Source organism: Cephus cinctus, unplaced genomic scaffold (genome assembly GCF_000341935.2).
Source record: "Cephus cinctus unplaced genomic scaffold, Ccin1 Ccin1_scaffold0269, whole genome shotgun sequence".
Taxonomy (NCBI): domain Eukaryota; kingdom Metazoa; phylum Arthropoda; class Insecta; order Hymenoptera; family Cephidae; genus Cephus; species Cephus cinctus.
Window position 1 is genome coordinate 74310 of NW_014332979.1, and position 24696 is coordinate 99005.

Sequence of the window (24696 nt, forward strand, 5' to 3'; positions counted from 1 at the left end):
CATCTTCGGTATACAACTTGTCTATAAAAAAGCATGTACATATCCATTTTTTCAAAAATAATGCACTTTGTCGAAATTTGCAACGGCTGGAGTTATGTTTCTATTGGATGCAGAATTTTCTCAGGTTATAAACGTATGGAGTTTTCAGCATTCAGACAAAATCAAAAACTGAATTAGATTTTTGGTAGTGATATATGAGAATTTTTGAACGTTCGATATAAGAGGGTAGCAAAGGTCAGTTTCGAATGAAGGAGCGGAAATACATACATATATATATGTGTAATATAGGGGATGAGAAGTCGATGTAATAGAAGAGGAATAATGGCGAGTGTGTGTATGTCACCTATGAAAAGTTGCCGTAGTCCCGTATGTAGTGGTAGCGGTGGGGATATTTTGCGCATCATCCCCCTAATATCTGAAAACCACCCTGACCCAGATCCGGGCTCACGGACATGCGGAGGGATGAACGAATGGACGCTCCCGTCCTAGACCACCATCCAAATATATATTATCTTGGCGTACACGTAGATTATACCTTAAACCACCGTTACAAAGACAATTCTATTTTGTCGACAGTGTACACTTGCTCCTACGTCATCCGCACAGCCACTCAGTGCTCAAGAATTGCTCCGACCCAAGCAGCAAACTCCATTCAGAAATTGCTTGCGAGCTCTGCGACAATTTTGGCAACGTCGATAAATAGCACGACAGAAAATATGATAGAATTGTTTTATTTTGTTTATATATTTTTTAGTTGTTTATTTCTTAAAATTAAATTATGTATACTTACTCAACAAAAGTCTAATACAAGGTCCGTTAATCTCTTTGTAACAAATTCATTATATTTGTTATACCTTGTAGATATTAATATTATTAATATACATGTAAATGGTAGTTTGTGAAAATTATAGTAATTAATATTGAGCGATACGGACAAATTGCCTTATGGTATATACAGTAAAATTAATTATTAATCTGCAAAAAAAAGTTTAATATGTAAGACGAACTTTATTTTTTAGTGCGTATAATATTTATCAGAGCTTCGGTTATCTCTGGCGCCCTATCGATAACGTACCGTGTCAGATACAGTATCGATTCGCATCAGTGCCCGACTTTACGTTGAATTCTATTCTTGTTGGCAATATCATTTTTACTTTGGGCTCGTCCCGAAATGACCATTTGACCCCTGACGTAGTAAGATGTATTACTTTAATTATGCTTGTCTTGTTTCTTTAGGATAAACTGTTGACCAAGCTCGAGGAAAATGAACCGGAACTTGCCTCATCGCAGGATGACGAGGTGAGTTATAATGAGGAAATCTTTGAAAACTGTATTAAAGTATTCTGGCGTTAATGTCAATTACGCTGACTCTTTTTTTAAAAAAAATGAAAATGGACGCGCGAAAAAGTTTCTAAGAACGAGGCGAAACTTTTGTTAAAACTGGCTGCTTTTCTTAATAAGATTATTAAGTATCTGTTTTCACGGGAAAGTCTATTCTCGTATACTTGGTCTAACAAATGTTAGATCGATGTTAAAAAAAATTATTTTTTTCTTTAATTTTGTAACTTGCCATAAACAAGTTCTTGTATGTCAGGCACTAGTTGTATCAAATCTGTAAAATATATATTTATTTATATGGCTACTTTTAAAATTAATCTAACCTGCGAACTTGTTTCTGTCCGTTACATTAACATATGCTTGATAAGGATACCTACAGTGATAAGTTCTCAACACTCAAAATGTACAAAGTCAATTTTACAGTTTTTATATTTCTGTTAACATTTAAGAAGATTACTAAATTAAAGACATAACGTGGTAACAAATACAGTATCTTACATTTAATTCGTATTTCCCGCGTAAAATGGTCAAATATTCAAAATCGATCCGGTAGTGCGGCTAGATTTTCTGGAGACGGAATTTGATATATCTCTATGAGATACCAGTAAATCGTTTGAAATTCCACAGTGCACGTGCGCTACAACAATTCAAGGAATACTTCTACGTAACATTCATGTGCTAAATCAATAAACGAATAGCGGTTGTCATTTATCATTTTTCTTGATCTTAATAGATCGATCAAGCAATAAAAGCCAAAAGTTCAAAAGGTATTTTTTTCAGATAGAAAATACCGATACTATAAAATTCTTAGTGCGATGAAATAGGTAAAACGAAATAAGTCAAAGAAATAGGTAAAACGCGTTACTGACGTTAATTGAGTTTACGCGTCACCATATCACCGCAGGATCACTTCCGAGTGTGTATATATATATATATATATATATATATATATATATATATAAGCCATTTTCTTCAATTTGATTACAGTAAATTTGTTATCCACTTTACCATCTTCTCTTCTTACTCCTTGGGCATCAGCGTTCTCTTATTTCATCAAGTTAACGAATTTATCCCATCTTCCCAATTCAAACCATTTCCATGACAGCAAACTCTCCACTACCTGCTGTTCGAGTAGAAGGAACAACAAAGAATTACTGCATACCAGACATACAATATATTGACAAGCATCACGATATAAAAAAAAATAAAATAAAAATATTGTACAAAGCAAACAACCGAGTGACATAACCTACAGGAAATGTTTTTCTGGCATTTTTAAAATGAATAGAAATCATAAGAGGCGACCGTCCGCGACGGAGTGCGATATTAAAAATCCCATAAAACATGAACTGCGGATGAAGTCCACGATGCGTTTTAGCAGCCATTGTTGAAGAATTGCAGGAAACATTTTTTTTTCGTTGAAGGTACCTCTCTCTCTCTCTCTCTCTCTCTCTCTCTCTCTCTCCCCCTTTTTCTCTCTCCGTATGTCTCTTTTTATTTACTATTCCGACCGCAATTCTGTGTTCTGGGAATTTAACAGCCGGCTATTGGACGCTTGAGTGAAAAGAGGCGAGAAACAATCCTGAATACTTGGAATCGTTACGCTCAGTGCATTGTTTCTGCCTTCCTGACTCGTATCGTTTTTCTTTGATTTTTCTTTTTTTCTTTTGTAATTCCAACCACGATTCGAAAAATTGTCCGCGACGACACAAAATACGTTTTACCGTCGAACATGTATAAAAGTTTACAGCATCCACAGACATTACAACAACCATGAAGTGGATTCTATTTGTGACTGTTGCACCGCTGCTCATTACTCTGGCGGTAATTATACGTACTATTTCATTTAAAGTGCCGTTTAATGGATCGTAGATAAAATTAGTACCGGACGCACAAACTGCATTAGTGAGTCCTTTCTGTTTGTAAACTGCATTGCTATCGATAACGAGAAGTTTCAAGTAGGCACTGTAGATACGTTTTTGTTTATACCCATCGAATGGTAAGAGCGTGTACTATTCCATTCGAAATATTGGTTAATGATCGATGAGATGGAGCTTGGTATCGCATGTAGACATTACAGTAATGGGGAAATTCGATACATTCAAAAATTGCCTTGTTATCGTTATCAAGGAACTGTGTTGCAATTATATTTTTGTTACGCACGTTACCCGTTTAGTATGCATAGCTAGTTTTATTTAAATTGAAAATCGCTAGTGGTACTTATTTATTTTGATAACAATAGTAATTCACTTTCGAATTTTTCAATTTTTGTATCCTGAAATTAAAAAAATATTTTTTCACTGTAAACAAATCTAACGCACATATTACTCAGTGGGGATCACCGCATGGTGGTCCTGGCGGACCGTATGGTGGTCCTGGAGGCCCTGGCGGACCGTATGGTGGTCCTGGAGGCCCTGGCGGACCGTACGGTGGTCCTGGCGGTCCTGGTGGACCGTTTGGTGGTCCTGGAGGCCCTGGCGGACCGTATGGTGGTCCTGGTGGTCCTGGTGGACCGTTTGATGGTCCTGGTGGCCCTGGCGGACTGTTTGGTGGTCCTGGAGGCCCTGGCGGACCGTTTGGTGGTCCTGGTGGTCCTGGCGGACCACCACCAGGAGTACCACCGCCATGGGGTTCTAATAGCGGATGGGGCGGCGTATCCCCATTTAATGGTACCACCACCACCACCACCACCACAACAGCAGCATCCACTGCTAATAATAGTATGTTTTGGAACATTTTAGTGAAAGAATTTTGAAAATCCCTTCAACTCTCACATAGGTCGGTGATATCTTATGAGACTGAAAATTAAATTCCTTGTATATGAATTACCCATTATCAATTCTTCGTCAATATTGTATGTTTTACTAATTCCACAGTAATTACCAACTATGTTTATAACAATAATGAAATATTTTAAAACTTGTTCTGATGATTGATTTCAAGGCGGCTGACGACCTTAATCACGGCGAGGATTGCAAAGTGGCTAGTGCTGGAACCATGACCTATTCAGCTTTATCAAGAATTATGTCTCACACATGCGAGTTCAAGAAACAATATAAATATTAGAATGTAGTTTGCCGTGCTTCGTCTAGAATTAGAATGATATAGCATAAATAACAAAAAAATACTTTCTCTGAAAACTGGTTTCTCTGTTTTCTTATTATCCTTTAATAACATTAATTTACAACACACATTTACTGAAATAAATTAAGGTAACGTTTTAACGTATCTCTGTCTACGCATCTACACAAGAAGTGATAATATCATACACGAGATGAGTTTTATAATAATTACTATTATTTATTTTTGAATAATTTTTGAAAATATATTTTAAACTATTTCCTTTGAATACCATAGATTTTTATTTGACAACGCCATAACGCCTCTTTCATTTTTCTACTTTTCCAAAAATCATAAATTACTTCGTTAACTTCAGCCTAGTTTAGCCAGCTTCCTATTAATTTAAGAAGGGGTCGTTTAACCAATAATTTGAATTTTTTTTGAAACCAAAGAGAATAATGCATAGCTTTCATTGTGTCTAACATCATCGTTCTACGTACATTCAAATAATGGAATTGTCTAACAGTAGCTATAATTGGTATCTTCTCAATATGGAAAAAAAAAATTTCTAATGAACAATATTTAATAATTCCACCATATAGTTCTAATCATCATTTTATACCTGAAATTACACTTTGTTGTGAATATATTTGTTTTTACTCCAATTCAATTGCTTCATCAAGGTTGACGAAAAATAAAAATATCCGCTTGATTTCTTTTTATGAGCATATTTTCTTCTTCCTGTTTTTATCTTCTTCCTTATACACACGAATCAAAAGATAGGATAGGTAACATGGAACTACCAATTGGGACGGTCTGCTTTTGCTCAATCGTATTCTCTTGATTGACTCGTCTCCCAAAAACAGACTTGCCCTGCTTCAGTAATTGCGTTAATTCTACGTTAACGAGTGTCCGGAACAATATTATCCGGAACAATGTTGATTGGAGAAAAGCGAAAAGCACGTCCGTTTCAAAAAATTGTCGTTAAAGCGGAATCGTCGCAATTTCCGGATGGATTAGCTGGCCAATGGCTCGCGAAAATGGATTACATGACTACAAAGTGATGAGTCGAGCGAGTAGCGTTCTCGGTTCTACCCTTAAACGGCACCCTATTAATATTATAATTGAATTCGCCTTAAAGGTTATTGGATTACATCGTGGGCTTAATCTAACGGCGAAGGTCGCCATGAAAGTTCTGTCGCTTTCAAAACAAGTCAAAGTTTCATGTAAACATAGTTTTCTAATTTTTAAATTACGTAAAACTCGCTCATATAAATTAATTTATAAATACTTTAAGCGTTTGTACTACGCGCTCTTTGAATCTCACGATAAAAATATCAGAGAAAATTATCCTGCACGTGAGTGCATATGCACCGTGTGACGAAAATGAATAATACAAAAAAGAATTAGCGACAAATCTAAAAGTTTCTGTAACGCTTTTACATAAGAGTAATTACGTGCGAATTTCCTTGTTTTTCATATTCTCTCGTAAGCCGTCGTCGTATAATTGGACAATAACAATTTTTTTTACTCCTAAATAATTACGATTACATCCTCCATATAAATCTATACGGTGATATGACTTTACTCAGGTTTCAAATTTTCGAAGCAACAGTCTGTTGTTTACAATCCTTGTGCCATGAAGTATTTGCTTTTCTTAACGTTTGTGCTAGTCTTAGAATTGACGGTAATATATCATACGAATGAATTTAAAACACTCCACATTTTTTATCGCACCCGTTCATAATTTTTTAGAAAAATATTTTGACGAGTATGTTTCTAGGTGGGGATTGAATTACGGCAGTTTTTAAGACTGGACCAGTCGGCTTCTCACGGTCAGGGTAGTGTATCCTGGGGGAGGCATTATAACGGACACGGAAGATTTCCTCTAGGAAATTGCACTATGCCTGGCAATTTCACTAGACTTCTCAATAGTACATCAGGTTCATTGTTTTTTTTTATTATATGGATTCGACTTTCAATAATAAGAAAAAAAATCTCGAATTACGTACATCCGTATGTTCTAGCTAAATTAAAAATTGCTTTGCTTTATTTAACTATAATAAAAAGATAAAAAATTCTTAACTATGCACTTATTTCATTTTAGGTGTGTCTATGTCAGTACAAGTGTCTACGATGACATGATCAAGTAATATGAACTTATCGACCCGACCAATCGACAGCAGATAACTAAATCTAAGCATGAATTACAGAAACGTATGCTTATATTGTAAAAAAAATTCGCACCATAAAAGCACTTATGAATAAAATATAATACGAACCTTCATATGGCGATTGATGATTTTCATATTTGTGTTGAAAATATCGAACACGTCAGTGTACGACGCTTTGCTCCCTTTATCATAGAAATGTTTACAATGGCGTTATCACGCGATAACAAAACTTGAAAATCGATTTTTTTACGATGTCTTTTTTAAACATACCAAAATGTACTCAATTTCATTTTTACTCATCCTCAACATTCAATTACGAATTTACACCATTCAACGATTTCACTCTTAATGAAGTAGACAAGAAGAAAATCTCTATGACATTTATGAACACTAAATAAAATCTGCCAAGATGATTCATCTCCCGGGTGTGCTTTTTATGGATTTTAAGAATTGCTTCGTTCAGAATGAAATCCGGAACTGTAACCGCCCCTGACTTTTTTTTTAAAACCTCTTTGCGTTTCAACGACCCACGAAACGAGATTAATCTCGACCTTGGAACCCAGCTTAAACCTTCTCGTTAGCGCGATTCAATTAAGCGCGGGTCCACGAGTTTTATTTGAAGTTTTGATTGAGCGAAGGTTTCGTACTTGTTTTATTATCAGATCCCTTTAGTTTTTTTTAATTCAGGACGCTTTAACAGTGCCTTCTTTTTTGTCATAGCAGTCGTCTTTACGAAACACTATTAAATCAATGTTACGTTAAAAGGCTTCTCTTTGGATTGATCGAACTTCTCGAACTGCTCATGGCGTTGCGTGATATTTACAGGTTTCTCACGCATTCTGTTTCAGTGCGTAATATGTGTCAATGCCAGAGCTACCATGCAGACTGCGCCTTGTGGTCATCGGGTTGTTTGCAGGTATTCACAAAGATTAATAAATATTGTTTTTACGATTAAAAAACTTTTATTTAGATTTTTAATTGATATTTAATTTAAGATACACTAGATACAGAATTAATATTTATTTGATATACATGTATTTGAACCTTAAATACTCATCTTCTTTTGACTTACATATGTCGTAAAATTATTTTCTAAATCCAAAATCGATTTCACGATCTAATCATATTTCATTTACATTTTCTGACAAATACAAAAATACCGTACAATAGTATACATATGTATATTCTTTCATATAGTTTATACTATATACAGGTCCAAAAGGATTTTGTTGTATAATAAGGCTTTGACTGATATTTGAAAGTTTGCTAAAGTTCCAATACCCTTATACATCAGTGATATATATATGTATGCCACAAAGTTACATATATAATTCGAAGGAACTTCAATTTTACACACTACGTTGATTACGTAGCGTTGAATATTTCGTGTAGTATACATATTTGTTATAAAACATATTTGAGTAAAATATAAATGTTAAAAGTACACGTGGAGAAGGTTTTAGTGTAAAGTTTTTTCGCGTAGAATCGGTCCTTGCCCATGTAATTCTATATGAATATTTATATATGTAACATTTAAACGCTTTACGAGTAACGACAATAATACAACATCTTGCTTGGGTTTATATTTGTGCAATACACAGCTAACATTAAACATCTTACAAAAATTTATTTCCATTCTATTTCTATTTATAATTAATGAAAAATCTTGGTTTTTTATGCGCTTACTTCTGCTCAGACGTTGTTTTGTCAAAACAATACAAATGGCCGTTTCGCAACGACTTCTACCTCTGAGATGCGTAATCTGCCGAGCGAAGATTTTGAGATTGAAGCAAACCCTCATCCCACGAGATGTAAGCAGTTTTAATTTCATGTTGATTCCCACAGTTCAAATTAACCCAGTCGATTTTGTTATTCGTAATCAAGGCAGCTCTTCACTAATTACAATAATCGTAATCAAAGGCTTGAAGTCCAAAGTTGAAAATAAATGTTAAAACTACCAATTTCATCTTATAATAATGATAAAAATGGTATACTTTTTCTCGTACCAACAGATACCCCAGTTTTCTTGAGAAAATTAGAAATTTCAAGTCAATTCCACATAGAGAACAAACGATCGAAAAAGTGTGAATAAATATTAAGTCCCATACTTTACACAAAAAAAGCTTACAAGGTCTAAAAATATGAGATTTAATCCTTAGCCACACTATACTTAAGATTTTTACAATTATTACTTCAGAAAACCATTATATGTTGCTATACTTATTTGAATTGTGTCCTTAGTGTTTTCAGTTGTCATTTACTATATTCGTTGTAAAATGGGAAAATTATATTTTAAAAATATTCATTCGCAGTACTCCATGTCTGGCAAGTCTTGGGTTCTACCCCAAAGTGCATCAGCATACAGTATGGGAACAGGAGTTGCCGTCGGAGTGTCTGGTCATGGAAGATGGGGTACAGGAAATGTACCAGCTTCGGCATCGTTATACTCTATGGCTAGTGGATCGTCCTCCATATCCGGTAAATAAGAACGCTGATAACAGTAATAAGATGTTACTTCATTTAATCGAATGATTCATTATATACATACAAATACGCTTCATCGTTTTATCATTATTAGGGGTGTCTTCCGTGTCATCGTCAACCAACAGCTCTGGTAGTTCCACCCTTGGTAAACCTACAAGGGTACGGCAACCCACTGGAGCAACCCTGAGAAGATCTCAAACCCAATCGATGAAGCTAAGAATTCAGGTAATTCAGCAATAGTCAGTCATGCCAATGCGACTATATGAAACTAAATGTTATACTTCCTAAATATTTTCAAAAAAAAAAAATGAACCCAAGACGTATAGTAACATACCTGGGAAATTTGAGTCTAGGAAAACTTTCTTTCAAATAAGTGTATAATACGAAGGGTTAAAATGTTGGATAATGATATCGTGGTATAACATAAAATCTTAAAAGCAAAATTCTTTCTCCAAAAATTGATCACGTACCTATAAATAGATCAAGAACTAAATCTTTAATTTTTTAACGAACGAAGAAAGTTCCATTAAAGTCAAACTTAAAGATCGACCTTTAAAATCAAAAGTGTTCAAAAGGTATCAGAATTGATACAGGAACGATTATTATTATCCTGTAGGAGTACCAGGATCCCATTCAGCAAGTCGCGGAGGAGGATGATGCGATGCGAGAAAATCGTGAACGACGATTGCCACCCATAAAGGAGTTCCAAAGGGACTATCGAGCCGGAAAGGCGTCTACTAGAATACGGTAAGTATTTTGGAAAAAAATCGCATCGGTTATGCTTTCAGAAACCAAACTTATGCCATACACACATAAGTGATATGAGTATATGAAATGATCAGATTTATTATTTACTGAAGGATTAACGTAATTACATTTATTGACATATACATCTAGATATGGATACAATAAATATTGAATGAACCCATTGGTACACATTCTTCTTTACCGTATATTCTGAAAGCAAATAAATTAGAAATATTAGAGGTCAGTAAGGTTCTAAGCAAATATCGTTATACTAAGTAATATCCGTCTTTATATTAAATAAGTATTAATATTTGTCGTGTTCAGATGTGCCCAGAAAATCGTAACTCAATTGGAAACTTCACCGAGTCGACGAGGCACCTCGTCCACGATGCCAAGGGAGAGTACTTCGTCTTCGAGCTCTTCGACGAGGACGTCCATCAAGAGATCGTCATCGGCCGTCACGCCGAAGACGACAATGACGGTCGCCCAGGAGGTGCAGAAGACGAAGAAGGAGAAAGAACGTGAGAAGGAGCGCGAGAAGGCGGAGAAAGCAAGACAGAAGGAAGAGGAGAAGGCTGAGAAGGCACGTCAGAAGGAGGCGAAGAAGTTGGCCAAAGAGGAGAAGAAGAGGGCGAAAAAGGAGGCCAAAGCGAGAAGAAAGGAAGCCGAAGAAGCTCTCCTAAGGGATGAGAAGTAGTGGATGTTGAAGGAGCGTACTTGATCGTAGAAGTATTTTAATATCTGCCTGATGTCCCAGTAGATTTTTTTTTTTTTCAAAACTGTGAAAGCGGTTTATAGATTCATTAAGAAATGTCGACGTGTTTCGAAATTCTATGATGATTTTGAAATACTGTTATTTAGACATTATCGTTGGTTTTAAACTTTTGGTGGGACTGGGAGGTTACATTTCGCGGGTGGAAATTAATTGTGTGAATCTAGAAGCGGCCAAAACTTAGTATCTATCATATCAAACCATTTACCAACATGTCATTAGTCATTCGCCGTAGACACAAGTTGAATAGTCATTCTCGTAAAAAACGTTCGTATTCAGAACATATATTCGCATACGTAAATATTAATCCATAAAGTCGATTGTTAAAATGTTCCAGTTGAATTTTCAATAAAATTCCACGAGTCGATTCGTCTAACACGTAACGAAAAGTTGTTAAAAAGACATTTTCGATTGGAAAGAAAAATATTAAGTAATTAATCAAACCGCAATTATTGATCGTAATGATCTGTCGAAATACGTCGCTGACATATTGATTCTATGAATTTTAATTAGAGAAATCGAACTTGACTAAGGATGTTTCGAAAATGCAATATACATATATTGCATTCAATACTTTTTGAGATTTAATCAAAAGATCACAATAGCCACTGCGCATCCATTACATCATCTTAGTTGTAAATACATCAAGAATAAAATGGGAAATGCGTTTCCTGAAAAAGGTATGAGAAACAGAAAGACGAAAAAGACGAGGAAGCAGAATCGTAATACTTGTATTATGAAACGTAAAGGGACAAAGGGTCGAGGGAATATATTCGTTTGGAATAGCCTAAGAGATCAATTAATAAAAAGCGAATAGTATCCGATAAAATTAGCATAACATTAAATATTAGAGTGTCGGAGAATCTCGACGTTATAATTTCTATTCGGAAAGATTTTTTTTATAAAGAAAATATCAAGTAAGTTAAAAAATTTATTTTCCGTTTATTTCGAGCAATAGGTAAAATTCCAATATTTGTTTGACATTTTAAACATTTTTATTAAGCACCCAAATTATGGAGTGATTATGATTTGTCGATACGCTTTGACGCACGATTAAATAATACTTAATAAATGAATTAATGAATTCTCGTATAATCGACATTTATGGACTAGACTCGTTGAATGATACAAAGAATCCTTAAACAGCATGAAGATTTAAATATATTTAATGAAGAGCATCGATATACCTATATACGATGATTTAAATCGAATAAACAAAACTAAAAAGATGAGAAAATAAACACATGTATACACGATTGATGAAGTCGCTGAATCCAATAGGATTAATTTTGCTAATAATTAGTATACAGCTATCCACTGGCCGAACGAGAATCAAAAGCAGGTTTTTACGCTACACAGAGTTCAAGGGAAAACTTGTGCGTGTACAGAACAAAAAAAATTCAATATCAAAAGTAAAACCGAGGAAATATCTTTACTTTAGAGAATCGCCGTTATAAGAGGTAGACAGTATTAAAGCCAATTAAAAAAATGCAAAATAATTAAACAAATTTTTCTAAATACAATTTCGAGTCGCGAGTAGCTCGATGTGACTTTATCGTTAAAAATACTCCGATCCTCTTTTATTTCTCGTAGTCTACATACCTGTTTACATATATTGAAAATTATTGACAAAAAGTGTATCTTGTCACCATGTAAAAGTTTACCGGCTACTTCAATTAATAGAAAAGCGTGCGTGTAGGAATAGCGAGCGTGGAACAATTTGTCCAGTCGATAAAACAGATTTCTTCTTCAATGTTGCAAATACGTTTGGCATTCAGCAAGAAAACAAATATTGTTATATAATCGATATTGCACAAATTTTGTAGTTCACGAGAAACGAAGAAAATGAAAACTAAGCTTAAAGGTAAAATAGAAAAAATTTCAAAACACCGCCACGCACATATCAATAATTAATAGTACGTAACGTGTAGTCAATTATTAACGATGATTATCGGGAGCCGTATCGAAATGATCGTTCGTGATAAGTAGCCAAAAATATGACGAATAGAAAAATAACCAAATTTTGAATTTTCCTTGATAACGTAAAACCACAGAGATAGACGAATATCCACGATCGTTATTCCCGGGGCGCAACTTAGGATAAATCTGGTTGTGAAATTTTCCTGAGCGATTTTTGAAAAGGAGAAACAAACCAATTAATGATCGTACGAACAATTCGAGGATTCCTGAGTAAATCGCATACTTAAAAAAGGTAGTCAAATATTATCTGCCATTGAAATGTCAATTTTATCAAGTACATAAAGATCGCCTAGTATTTTCGTCGTTATAATGTAATCAACATCATCGAAAATACATGGCAATTAACATTATTCCTTATATTATACAAAAACAGTTTCAAGATACGTAAAACGCTACTATTACTTATTCCCTGCGAGCACATAAAACGGAAAACAAGTCATTTTTGAAAATCATGAATCTCATAGCATATCAACAAATTAAAGAAAAATTAATTAACCAAATTTTTACAAATTTAAAAAAAATCTGGGTCAACTCTGTCTAAGTATATTAAGGCGCAGTTTTACTATTCAAGCTTCAAGTTTAGCTATTCCAGAATTGTTTTATGCTGGCTAACTATGAGCATTGAAACGTCGGATTTAACTAAACTTTCGCTTAAACTTGAACGATAAAGCTGCTCTTAAGTTTCGTAATTTGAAGAAAACTTTGTAAAATGAAGCAGGAGTGATAGCAGCTCTCCTAGCAATTTGACAGGTGATAAAATATAAGCTTTCTTTTAAGACACTAATTCCTTCTACTACCGATGAGAAAAAGACTGACGAATCTTACATGGAGCTCACCCAGATTTCTGGTTACGTGAAAACAATGGCTGCGTAATTGTTTGAAAATAGAGATCAATATTATTTAGAACTTCTCGTATCTGACGTCAGCACTCCACATAAGTCTGCATACAAGAAACGAGTGGATAGCAGCCTTAATTACAAAAATATATAGCATGTAAATCTTGTAAAGCAAAAAGTAAACAGTCCTACCAATCGTATACGCAAAATAACGACGAAAAGACTATGCGATCCAGCCGGAACAGACGAATGTACGGTATACACAAAGTGTTGGCAATAATTTCTAATTAAATGAATGAATTAATGAGTAACGATGCATTATGACGATTATGATACATCGTAAATAATGTTACATTACATAATAAGACGTTTGTAGACAGTTTATATAGGAAGTTAAAAATGAGCTAGAGCATATAGGCGCATCGAGTTCTACGTTGTCAACTGTTGGTTATAAAAACTCGGACGTTAATCGCTTCGACGTGGTATATTGGTTTTTCCAAAAATTGATTATCCTGTGCAATTTATGCAAGTGAACAAACTCAACAAGGATAGATGTACTGTTTGCAGTCACTGTACAATTTTTGGTCATACTTGTCAAATCTTTAACTAATTTCTGGTATAATTAATTTATTGAATTTTTCAATCAATTACAAAAGTATCGGTTAAAGTATCCCTAAAGGAAATCATAAACAAAATTTTTTAACTTTTAATTATTCAAAAATTCATTTTTGCCGATTAAAGCAGTTTCCTACCGTTTGTGGCCATCGGCTTCATTTATATGTAACGAATAAGGTCACAAATGAATCAATTTCATAGTATACATACGGTATACTAAAGTGGCCAAAAATGGTACATCCACCCTATCCTAATATAGTAATACTAAGTATGCAGTCGTTATGGTTCGAGCTAATCAGTGATCTTTCCTGCGATCCGCGCGATAAGCGATGCGAAAGAAGAAATGCGCATTCCTTGAGTTTAAACTTCCATTCCCGATAACGAGACGCATCCGCGCATGCGCGTCACTCCTTTCGCGTCTCTCGCATGTTCCGAATGGCAGATGGTAATCGAGTAAGAACAAAAATAAGCCATTTATATCGTAGCGAGAAAGTTAGAGGCTGGATGACGTAGCTTTTTTCTTTTTCTACGCGCGCTTCTTCTTAGGGAACTTTGTGGGCTGGTGGTTCGCATTGACGGGCTGATTATTGTGGAAAATTGCGCGGTACACATTGCCTTTGACAGGTTGATTTTAACGAGTCTATTTTTCGTAGGTTTCATTTGAAATGGCATACAATAATGGACGATTATTATAGACGCGGGACTTTGGTGCTGCGTACTGTGTCACGGTCTTGTAAGGACAGCAATTACTATGGAGAATCAAATAAAACGTTACGATGAATATTAGACAATTATGTATTTCACTTTATTACTTGAACCTCCATTCTTTCCTTGGAAAGTATACTTAATTCCAGTCTTAAATGTCAAACTCTTACGGGTAAAACAGAATTTGCAGTGACACGTTGAATATACTTCTTCAGAACTGGAGGTTGTTTTCAAATGCATGTATATAATGACATGAATATGCTTGCAATACAAGGTGTGAATTTTGGATAGTTGTTTTTGGTATTATCTTTGAATTGGAAAATAATGGCAGAATAATGTGTTAGCGGGTTTAGTTTAGAAAGCTTGGCAAAATTGAACTATTTCATGGCAGTGTTCTATGTTATTACTGACCTTTATGGTGTTTTAGTTTAAAAAGAATCACCGGTGAGCAAGCGAAATTGACAGAATAACACAATAACATCACTGTAAGTAATGTGCTGTGATGGATCATGCAAGTCCCGAACGGACCACACCATTGATTATCGTTTGTTTGGGGTTCAGTTATCTTGGGATCGGTTGACTCTGCTAGTATAAACTGTAATCTAAAAAATTCCATATGATAGGAACTAGAGCAGTAACGCCATCTAGCCGAGCACGTACGAACATAAAGTTTCATGAAAACAGTTCGCTCGTAAGTAAAATAAGCAGGGGCTGCAACCGAAAGACATATCGGTTCGGTCACGGCGTTCACAATGGTAAAAGCTTAAATTTCGGTTTTAGTTTTCGGTTTTGGGTTTTTCATTCGCCATTTTTCGATTACGGTTTTCAGGTGCGGTTTTCGAATTTAATAGACTTCGGTTTCGGTTTTCCATTGTAACAATTTCAGGTTTCCGTTACGGTTTCAGTTATAACGTTTATGACATTTCGGTTAATGGTTACGGTTTTGGTCCCTTATTTTTTCGGTTATTATCGATTATTCATTTCGGTTTCAGTTACGGTTACGATCCTTGAAAGTAAGTGTCAATTGCAATACGATGCTAATCGAAATTTGGGGAACATCTTATTCTCATGTTTCACAATGAATCGGTGCGAAAGTGTAAGTCATGAGAGAGGCTCAAATGATTTGACTTCCGCTGATTAAGTTGACATATAATTTCATGTCAAAATTTACCATATAATTCATTTTTCTATTAATTTCCAAAACTTAACGTAATCTTTATTATTCTTGAAAATTATGTGAACCACTTTCGCCAACTGTGATAAGATAAACGTCGGTGAGGATGGACTCAAATCTCTAACTTCTATCATCATTCTGCCACCCAGATCTAGTGGCATCCGCCCAAAAGTCTAAACTTGTAATTTCATCGACAGCAATTGAAGCAGTAGGTACAGTTGCGAGAATTAACCCGGTCACTCTGGGGTCCATCGGACCCCTCACATTCGTTTTTCCGTAAATCTTCTTACGCCTCAAAGTAAAATGAAATTGCATGGTAAATTTAGACTTGAGACCCTATTTATGGGATCGGGTTAAAGCGGTTTTCACCAATAAACAGCATGGGGTAAAGATGCCAACTTGTCAAGGAGTTGAATGGACCCCAATGTCCCATTTATGGAAGTCTTGCGATCGGTAAGTGATGTAAACAAAATTTATCTAGAAATAATTTTTAACCTGAAAGTATTCTTGTTTAACGAGATGACTTTGTTTTTGCAAGTTCAGATGCAGTTTTTTTTCACAGCAAATTGGTAGAAGGACGAAATTCGCTTGCACCTCGCATCACATCCGTATCTATCAAGAGGACCGCTCGATCAGAGAGGTGGCATTTCCGGCCTAAAATTAAATTAATGAATTCAAAAATGCAGCAACTAATTAGCGACTAAAGAGCAATAAAATATTCACGTCTTATTCTATCGTTTATCTATTTTTTTTTAATATGACTGTGGTAACTTAAACCGTACTGCGGCACAGGCACTACTTCCGGTTAAATGATTAAAGCAACAAATTTAGAAACAGAGCAGCTATATATCAATAAATTATTACGCTTGTTTTTATTAATTGCGCAAAAGTGGTTCTGTCAACTGCTCACACGTATTAAAGTCAATGAAATTTGAGAATGATCAAAGATCATGAATTATGGCGTCTAGAGTAAGCAGTGAAGTTGATTGAAGGATTTAGCAATATTTTTATTAATTCAGCTAATCTAAAAAGCCTAGATGCCAGATTAAAATCAGCAGTACATATGTAGCAGTTATGAAATGGGATGATGGGTAAGCATAGATATTGCTGATCATGAGTCAGAGCAAGGACTTTTTTGAATAAAATTAGGTGTCTTTTATTTAATTTAGTTCTCGTACAACTAGCTCCGTACTACACGTTTCTACGAATTGTTGGTCAGGTCAACTCTGCCCTTTTGGATTCCTTTGTAAAAACTCCCAGATTAGTTCGAGACCCTCCTCATCCGTTTGTTCGTCACTCTATGCATTTTTTCAACCACCCATATTCACGCTAATGTAAGTCACAATCTTAGTTCTAATGGTCACACTGGCAGCACGACTCGCATCCTATCTAGCCTTATTCTAAATATTAATGTAAATTAATTCTCCGTTAAAATTGCACGTTACTAGATATAGGTATATATATCGGCATATTAGTAAAATCAATAAATTACAGTGGAGATAATATAACGTCGAGTACTATTTTGAAAATATAATCAGATGATTACGTTTGACGTTGGGAAAGTATGAAAGTAAAAAAGTGACGCATCTGAAATTAAATTGTATTTGAAAATATGTAAATAATTGCAATTTCTGGTTGCGTTGGGTGATGATACTTTTTTTAATTCTTACTAGTAATATTCAAATAATTAAATAATTTATTTTCCCATTTTCGATATGCTATTTTCAACTTGTCGTCAATTGATTAGAACCCAGCAGTGAAAAGTTCTTGAATGACCACTTTACGTAACATTTGTACTATATAGCCCGTATGCAACTACTTGACTTGGTATCATCTGTTTAATTCGAACAGTCGACTGCCAAGCGTCACACTTGAAACATCTACATACCAAGCAAATACAAGTTGTAAAAACAGTCCGTTGGAAGACGAAAAAGTAAGATCGTCAGAAACGTATTTTATGGACTGTAAGGTGGATTTAGAAATACGTAATAAATCATTTTGTAAGTGATTACCATTGCCACTGTGAAAATATATAACATTACTTTAAACCGAATGCGATAAATTGATGAATGCAGGTGAAACGCTATCGAAAGAATTTCGCTATCGAACGTAGACATTTTTGCACAAGGATGACTGTGATTTTTGAGCAATGGGTGAATTACTGGACCATTGGACTTTTGACGGTGATTATTGTAATCGTATACGTTTACGTGAAACGACATCACAGTTACTTCCAAAAAATGGGAATTCCATATATTGAGTCACATATTCTCGTAGGAAATCGTGGACCCGTAGTTTTCAAACAGAGATCACTTTTCGATCATTCTCAGGTGCTCTACAATTCCATACCAGACGCAAAGTACGTTGGCATATATGATTTTGCTATACCAGCAATTCTGATACGGGACGTCGAACTCATTAAGGATATCGGTGTTAGACATTCTGAAAATTTTTTGAATCACAAAATCCTCTCCGATCCGCAACTGGATCCGCTGTTTGCAAACAATCTCTTCAATTTACAAAACGACAAATGGCGAAAAATGCGAGCTCTGCTGACTCCAGCTTTCACATCGAGCAAAATGAAGATGATGTTTGATATGATAACGAAGTGCGCTACAGATTTTGCGGATTTTATAGAAAAACAATCTCCCATTGTTGTGGACGTGAAGGATGGCTTTGCAAGATACACAAACGACGTGATCGCCGGTGCAGCTTTTGGAATTACCGTGAATTCTATGAAGGAGCGAAATAATGAATTCTACTTAATGGGCAAAGAGGCGACTACTAGTGGGTTTGTAGAATTAATGAAAATGATCCTCTATCAAGCTTCTCCGACATTAGCGAAAAAGTTGAAGGCTAACGTGGTCAGTCACCGGGCAGTCAATTACTTCTGTAACATTATCGAATCGACCATTGCAACGAGGAAAACTCAAGGGATTCAAAAATCTGACATGATTCAACTTCTAATGGAGGCGAAAGATTCTGGAGATAAGTTGGATTTGACTATCGAAGATATAACAGCGCAAGCATTCATATTTTTCTTCGCGGGTTTCGATACGTCATCCTCAACTATGAGCTTTGCTGCTTATTCGCTGGCTACTAATCCGGAAATTCAAAAAAAGGTTCAAGCGGAGGTCGATGATATTCTTAAGAAATGTAATGGCAAAGTGACGTACGAACATCTCAAAGAAATGAAATATCTCGAAGCAGTTGTCAGCGAAACTCTAAGACTGTACCCGGCAGCCGCCGAAATAGATCGAGTTTGCAGTAAAACATTCGAACTTCCTCCAGCTAGACCAGCTGCAAGATCCGTTACTGTGAAACCTGGCACCGTTATATTATTTCCCGTGTATGCAATTCATCGCGACCCTCAATATCATCCCAATCCCGACAAATTTGATCCTGACAGATTCTTGAATGAGAATGAGAAGTTCAACCCGTTAGCATATTTTCCTTTTGGCGTTGGACCGAGATCCTGTATTGGCACTAGATTTGCTCTAATGGAAGTTAAATTAGTTCTCTTTTATCTACTGATGCAGTGTAACTTTGAACCATGCGAAAAAACAACTATTCCTATGAAATTCAGTACTGCAAATTTCCTCCCAAGACCTTTAAATGGTCATTGGTTGAAAATTGTACCAAGAAAGGGAATAAAGCGTTTGTAAACCGTATAACTGATTATACACGTGCAAGTTTATACTATAGTCGGTCCACGAGTTCAATGTATTTTTTTCTTTGAAAATTCGCAAGCAATGCAATCCTTAGCAAATCGTACGTGATTTTCTATAAAATAACGTAAATATATGCTAAAATTGAAAAATAAAGTATATTTGGTGCAAAACCATGTACATGGATACTTTGTACAAATATGGAATAAACATGTGTACCTGAGTTTTCCATCTATAAAAAAATCATACCGAACTCGTGGACCGACTATAGCTTCCAATTTAGTTATACAGTCTTAGAATACAGTTTTCTGAAAAATTTTCCTAGTAACGCTTTCTATCATTTCAATAGTTATAGATATTTTTTTCATAAGTCAAAAATGAATTAAAGATTAAAAAATTCTCAAAAGATACATATATCCACGAGTTTTTCCTGATAAGATGCTGTCTTTTGTAATACGGTGGGATCAGTGTGTTAATCCAATGATATTGCCAATGATGATCGAAGTAACCACTTGTAGCAATACCTGATAATGAAATATGTATGAATACGAACGATAGTAACTATAAAACTTAATTTGTATAATAAAAAAATATTTTACAGATTGTGTACGTAGCTGGAAAACAATTGATAGTAATAATGCTCAAATTAGAGCAATAAGCAACAATACATCATAAGAGGATTTAGTATACCTTATGTTCCATCCGAAATAGGACACCTGAAGTTGCCGCGATCGAAAACGAGTAATAATAATCGCATCTGCCGAACGAATTACCCTTCTGTATGGTAAGAAGTTTTAACTCGTTTTCGATCGCGGCAACTTCAGGTGTCCTACTTGAGATAGGACACACGGTATATTACATGTATGTATATCTATATGCGGCTAACTGCTCTATCGTGTCCGTTGACAGCGTATTGCGATCCTGGCTGCACGTGAATTATAAGCGAATAAAATCGATTAAAAATTTGTATTCGAATACGTGAATTTATTATTAATTTCTTGTTCTTCATTTATAGCAACTCTATAAAAGTATAATAAGATCAAATAAACTCGACATAGTACGTTGTGAAGCACAGAGGAATAACGTACTTGTGAAATTTATTTCATTCAAATTTATATAGACAATTTTATACAAAGATGGTTGAAGTATTCTCGGATTGGCTGAATTTTTGGACCGTTCAAATTTTAATAGAATTCATTACCGTGTTGTATATCCACGTGAAACGGTATCATAATTACTTTGAAACAATGGGAATTCGTAATGTCGATTTACACTTTATAGTGGTTAATTTTGGGCCACTTGGGTACGGGTGCCGACTATAGTCGACGTCTATGCGACGACCTGTGACGACTCTTGTCACTAAGAATAATAATTTGACGTATATATCAAATATCATATATAGCATATATATGCTCTTAAAAAAGTGTATATACAAGAGAATCCCAAGCTGGCGTTGAAAGTCGTAAGTGCGAACACCGAAGTCTACCGACGTGCAATGTGCACAATTTGCGGCGCAGTGCCCCGTTCAGCGGCGTCACTCCAGCAAAGCGGATCGCCATAACGAAAGGGTTAAAAGCTGAAGTCATTAGCAGAATATATTCAGACCCTTTACGATTCCATACCAGACGCAAAATATTCTCGCATATGTATATATAATTTTTCTTTATTAGGTATTACAACACGCGATCTTGAACTTATTAGAGACATCAGTACTAAGGGTGGAACCGTAATAATTGGCGAACCTGTTGTTGACGATGCTGCCTTACGTTGTAGCAAATCGTGAAAATACACTGTAAGTCGTTGACAATTATTTGCACGCTAGTCCGTAAAATTATTGTTAAACCTTTCGCCTTAGTAGGGCTCAATGGCATGTTGTATTATATATTTCGATTATACTATTGGGCTTCTAGCCTGATCTGCACCAAAACCGGTAGAGTAATGATCCAAAAGCATGCAACTATTAAGTATAAACGTCCCCTAACTGAAGATGGATCGTGATGATTGAGCATCAGTGACCATAGTCTACAGTCAGAACTAGAGTAGAATTCTGATTAACCGGGCTTGGGTTATTCAGATAGCGGGTTAACCGTTCGGCCCCAGAGCGTCTCTGTGCCTCCCGTTCGTCGCTGAGCACGATCGACGCGAATTACATAATTACTAACGCTGTCTAGTAAATAAGCGTGTTTCACGAAAGATCGTAAAAATGAATTTTTTTTTTAGACGGGCAGAGAGGTACTTTTAGATTTATACGATTGATCTAACTGCTTATTATTTCATTTATCCGAAACCAACGACGGTTTCAAAAGTCAGATAGATTAGCGTGTCACTGTTCGCTTCGATTAAATTATTACTTTTTTTTATTATTTATTATTTATAAACAATTTCCGAACGATTTTCTCATGGCATTGTATACTTTTTGATTTAGAAATGTGTCATTCTGGCAAACATCAATATATCGAAAAAAATCCTACGTGCTTCTATAGCTATTCTCATAAATAATCGAAAAACCTTTGGGTTTTCATCGTAACTTAAAAAATGCAGGAGGTATTGGTTCGGCCGTAGAAATAAAGGCGTCATCGGAGAAATGCTATGTAGTCGCTATTTTGACATGTATCGCTTTGAAAAAATGATTAAAATTATTAAATTACTTTTTATAGTTTATTACTTGTATAATTAAGACTTTATTTTGTAATTTCGATTTATTTCATGATTCAGCTGAAAACAAAAATTCACAAAATTCACCTAATTTTTCCGCCTCTACAGTGGTCTAACCCCTTAATAACGGATTCTTTTTAAGTACTGCATGCTGTGCCTATATTCATTCTTGCTAATTTCAATGCAAAAGAAGTGACCACATATTGATATTCAGTTATGCCTCAAGGTAAACCTGTTTGTTCCAATATTTATTTTACTCGATTTGCATATGTAGTCTTATCTATCCTAATAAGTTGGCCAACGGTAGATAACGCGTGGGAGCAGGGGTACGAGAGATTCTGACAGTCGCAAGAATTTATAGTTTTTGATAAAATTAAAATATTTACGTATACTGCAAGTCAGATCTATTATCTGTGTGATAAAATGTATATAGTAAATTGTCGGGTAATACCAGTTTGTTTATAAATTGCTAACAATAGCGTTTCAAAATCATTTGAGTGTAAACTTCTTGGTCAAGAACCGTATGTATAAGAAAAGAATAACTCAATAAAACAAAAGTATATTAAATCTATAAAACTGAATTTATCAAAGATATTTGAAGTTTTTGCATTTAAAGATATACGAGTTTCATTTTGAATTTAGTCCAATTATTGGTATATGACAATACATATTACTATGTGCAACTATCTGTGATACGATGAAAAGTACTGAGGAAAAGAAAACGTACTTGAACAATTTTATTTGGTGAAATACACATAAACACATTCACGCAAGAATGTCTTCGATAATTTTGGAATTGATGAATTCGTGGGTTTTTATAATAGCGGCAATAGCCGCATTATATGTCTACATGAACAGGCAGGGCAATTATTTCAAAAAATTGGGAATTCCTTACTTGAAATCGTATATGTTAGTGGGAAATCGTGGACCAGTAATCTTTAGACAGAGATCGTCCATAGAACACGAACAGGCGCTTTACAATTCTATGCCAGACGCCAAATATTTTGGCATGTACGATTATTCTTCGCCGGCAATCATGGTTCGTGATATCGAGCTGATCAGAGAGATCGGCAGTAAGCACTTTGACAATTTTGTGGATCATAAAAGTATGTTCGATCCGGAGCTCGATTCTCTGTTATCAAACACTGTCTTTTTCTTACGGGAGGACAAATGGCGACGAATGCGATCTCTTCTAAGTCCGGCATTTACGTCAAGCAAAATAAAGACAATGTTTGGGTTGATATCGAATTGCGCAACAAATTTGGCAGATTTTGTGGTGAAACAACAAGAACCGATTATTTTGGACATGAAGGACCTTTTCTCAAGATGCACGAACGACGTGATCGCCAGCACCGCTTTTGGGATTAATTTGAATTCAATGGTGGATCGCCAAAATGAATTTTATAAAATGGGTAGAGAAGTGACGGATTTTGGATTTTTACGATCGTCAAAAATATTTTGTATGCAAATGTGGCCGAAATTGGCGAGGAAATTGAAGGCTAGTTTACTTACCGATCGAATGGTTGATTTTTTCCATCAAATTATTGCTACAACCGTTGCTACGAGAAGAGCACAAGGAATTCAAAGACCCGACTTGATTCATCTTCTTATGCAGGCCAGCGAATCTGAAACATCTTCAAAATTGACTGTTGATGACATGACTGCACAAGCATATATATTTTTCTTCGCCGGTTTTGATACGTCATCTACAACCATGTCTTTTGCTGCTTATTCGCTTGCTGCTAATCCTGACGTTCAAGAAAAACTTCAAACAGAAATTGACGAAGCTCTCGAAAAATGCAATGGCGAAGTTACGTATGACTATCTGAAAGAAATGAAATATCTTGATGCAGTTATCAGTGAAACCTTGAGGATGTATCCACCAGTGACAGAACTAGACCGATTGTGCACAAAACCATTTGAGCTTCCTCCAGCTAAAGAAGGTGGGAAACCCGTATTTGTGAAACGTGGTACCTGTTTCTTAATTCCAGTTAACGGAATTCATCGAGATCCCAAATTCTTTCCCAATCCAGATAAATTTGATCCTGAAAGATTTTTGAATGAAAAGGAAAAGATCAATTCTTCAGCATATATACCATTTGGAGTCGGACCAAGAACGTGTATTGGCGCTAGATTTGCCATGATAGAATTAAAATTGGTTCTTTTTCACCTATTAAAAATGTGTAATTTGAAGCCATGTGCAAAAACATGCATACCGATGAAATTCTGTACCAAAACCTTTATGCCAGCACCTGCAACTGGTCATTGGTTGCAAATCGAAAGAAGAAAATGAATAAAAAATTTTACTGGGCAGTTATACAGTATCAAAATGAAGAAAGGAACTTGATTGCAATGCATAAAAAATAAGAAACATTAAGATTCTTGTTCTTATCTATAGTGTTTGTCGAGAGCTATTGATATGTAATAACAGAGAACTTAAATTATTGATTATATCACAATGATACTTATAACACTATTTTCCAAATTT

The 24696-nt window shown here is 35.3% G+C and overlaps 2 protein-coding genes across 3 annotated transcripts in view; both read left to right on the forward strand.

Annotated features, from left to right (window-relative positions):
- The window catches only part of LOC107265996 (chromatin assembly factor 1 subunit A-B), a 39388-nt gene extending 24596 nt beyond the window's left edge, over nucleotides 1-14792 (forward strand). The window contains exons 3-9 of one of the 2 annotated variants that reach the window (XM_015736017.2): nucleotides 1237-1299; nucleotides 7421-7488; nucleotides 8269-8383; nucleotides 8885-9050; nucleotides 9151-9281; nucleotides 9673-9803; nucleotides 10128-14792. In XM_015736017.2, the coding sequence (XP_015591503.1) occupies nucleotides 1237-1299; nucleotides 7421-7488; nucleotides 8269-8383; nucleotides 8885-9050; nucleotides 9151-9281; nucleotides 9673-9803; nucleotides 10128-10500 (1047 nt within the window). In that variant the 3' untranslated portion in view covers nucleotides 10501-14792. The remainder of the gene's footprint in view (nucleotides 1-1236; nucleotides 1300-7420; nucleotides 7489-8268; nucleotides 8384-8884; nucleotides 9051-9150; nucleotides 9282-9672; nucleotides 9804-10127) is intronic. The other variant, XM_025083250.1, reaches the window with a different exon arrangement.
- A 2915-nt stretch (nucleotides 14793-17707) lies between these two features.
- On the forward strand, nucleotides 17708-24684 carry LOC107265983. Its single transcript, XM_015735988.2, has 2 exons — nucleotides 17708-19547; nucleotides 22966-24684. Exons 1-2 carry the CDS (start codon nucleotides 17955-17957, stop codon nucleotides 24499-24501), a joined length of 3129 nt encoding a protein of 1042 aa, XP_015591474.1. The 5' UTR covers nucleotides 17708-17954; the 3' UTR covers nucleotides 24502-24684.
- The last annotated feature ends 12 nt before the right edge of the window (nucleotides 24685-24696 follow it).

Excerpts from the sequence above, each read along its gene's own strand:
- LOC107265983 (XM_015735988.2), top strand. The coding sequence starts at position 17,955 with ATGCAGGTGAAACGCTATCGAAAGAATTTCGCTATCGAACGTAGACAT. Across the intron at positions 19,548-22,965 it reads GAAAGGGAATAAAGCGTTTG|AAACACATTCACGCAAGAAT; the intron begins TAAACCGTATAA and ends TGAAATACACAT.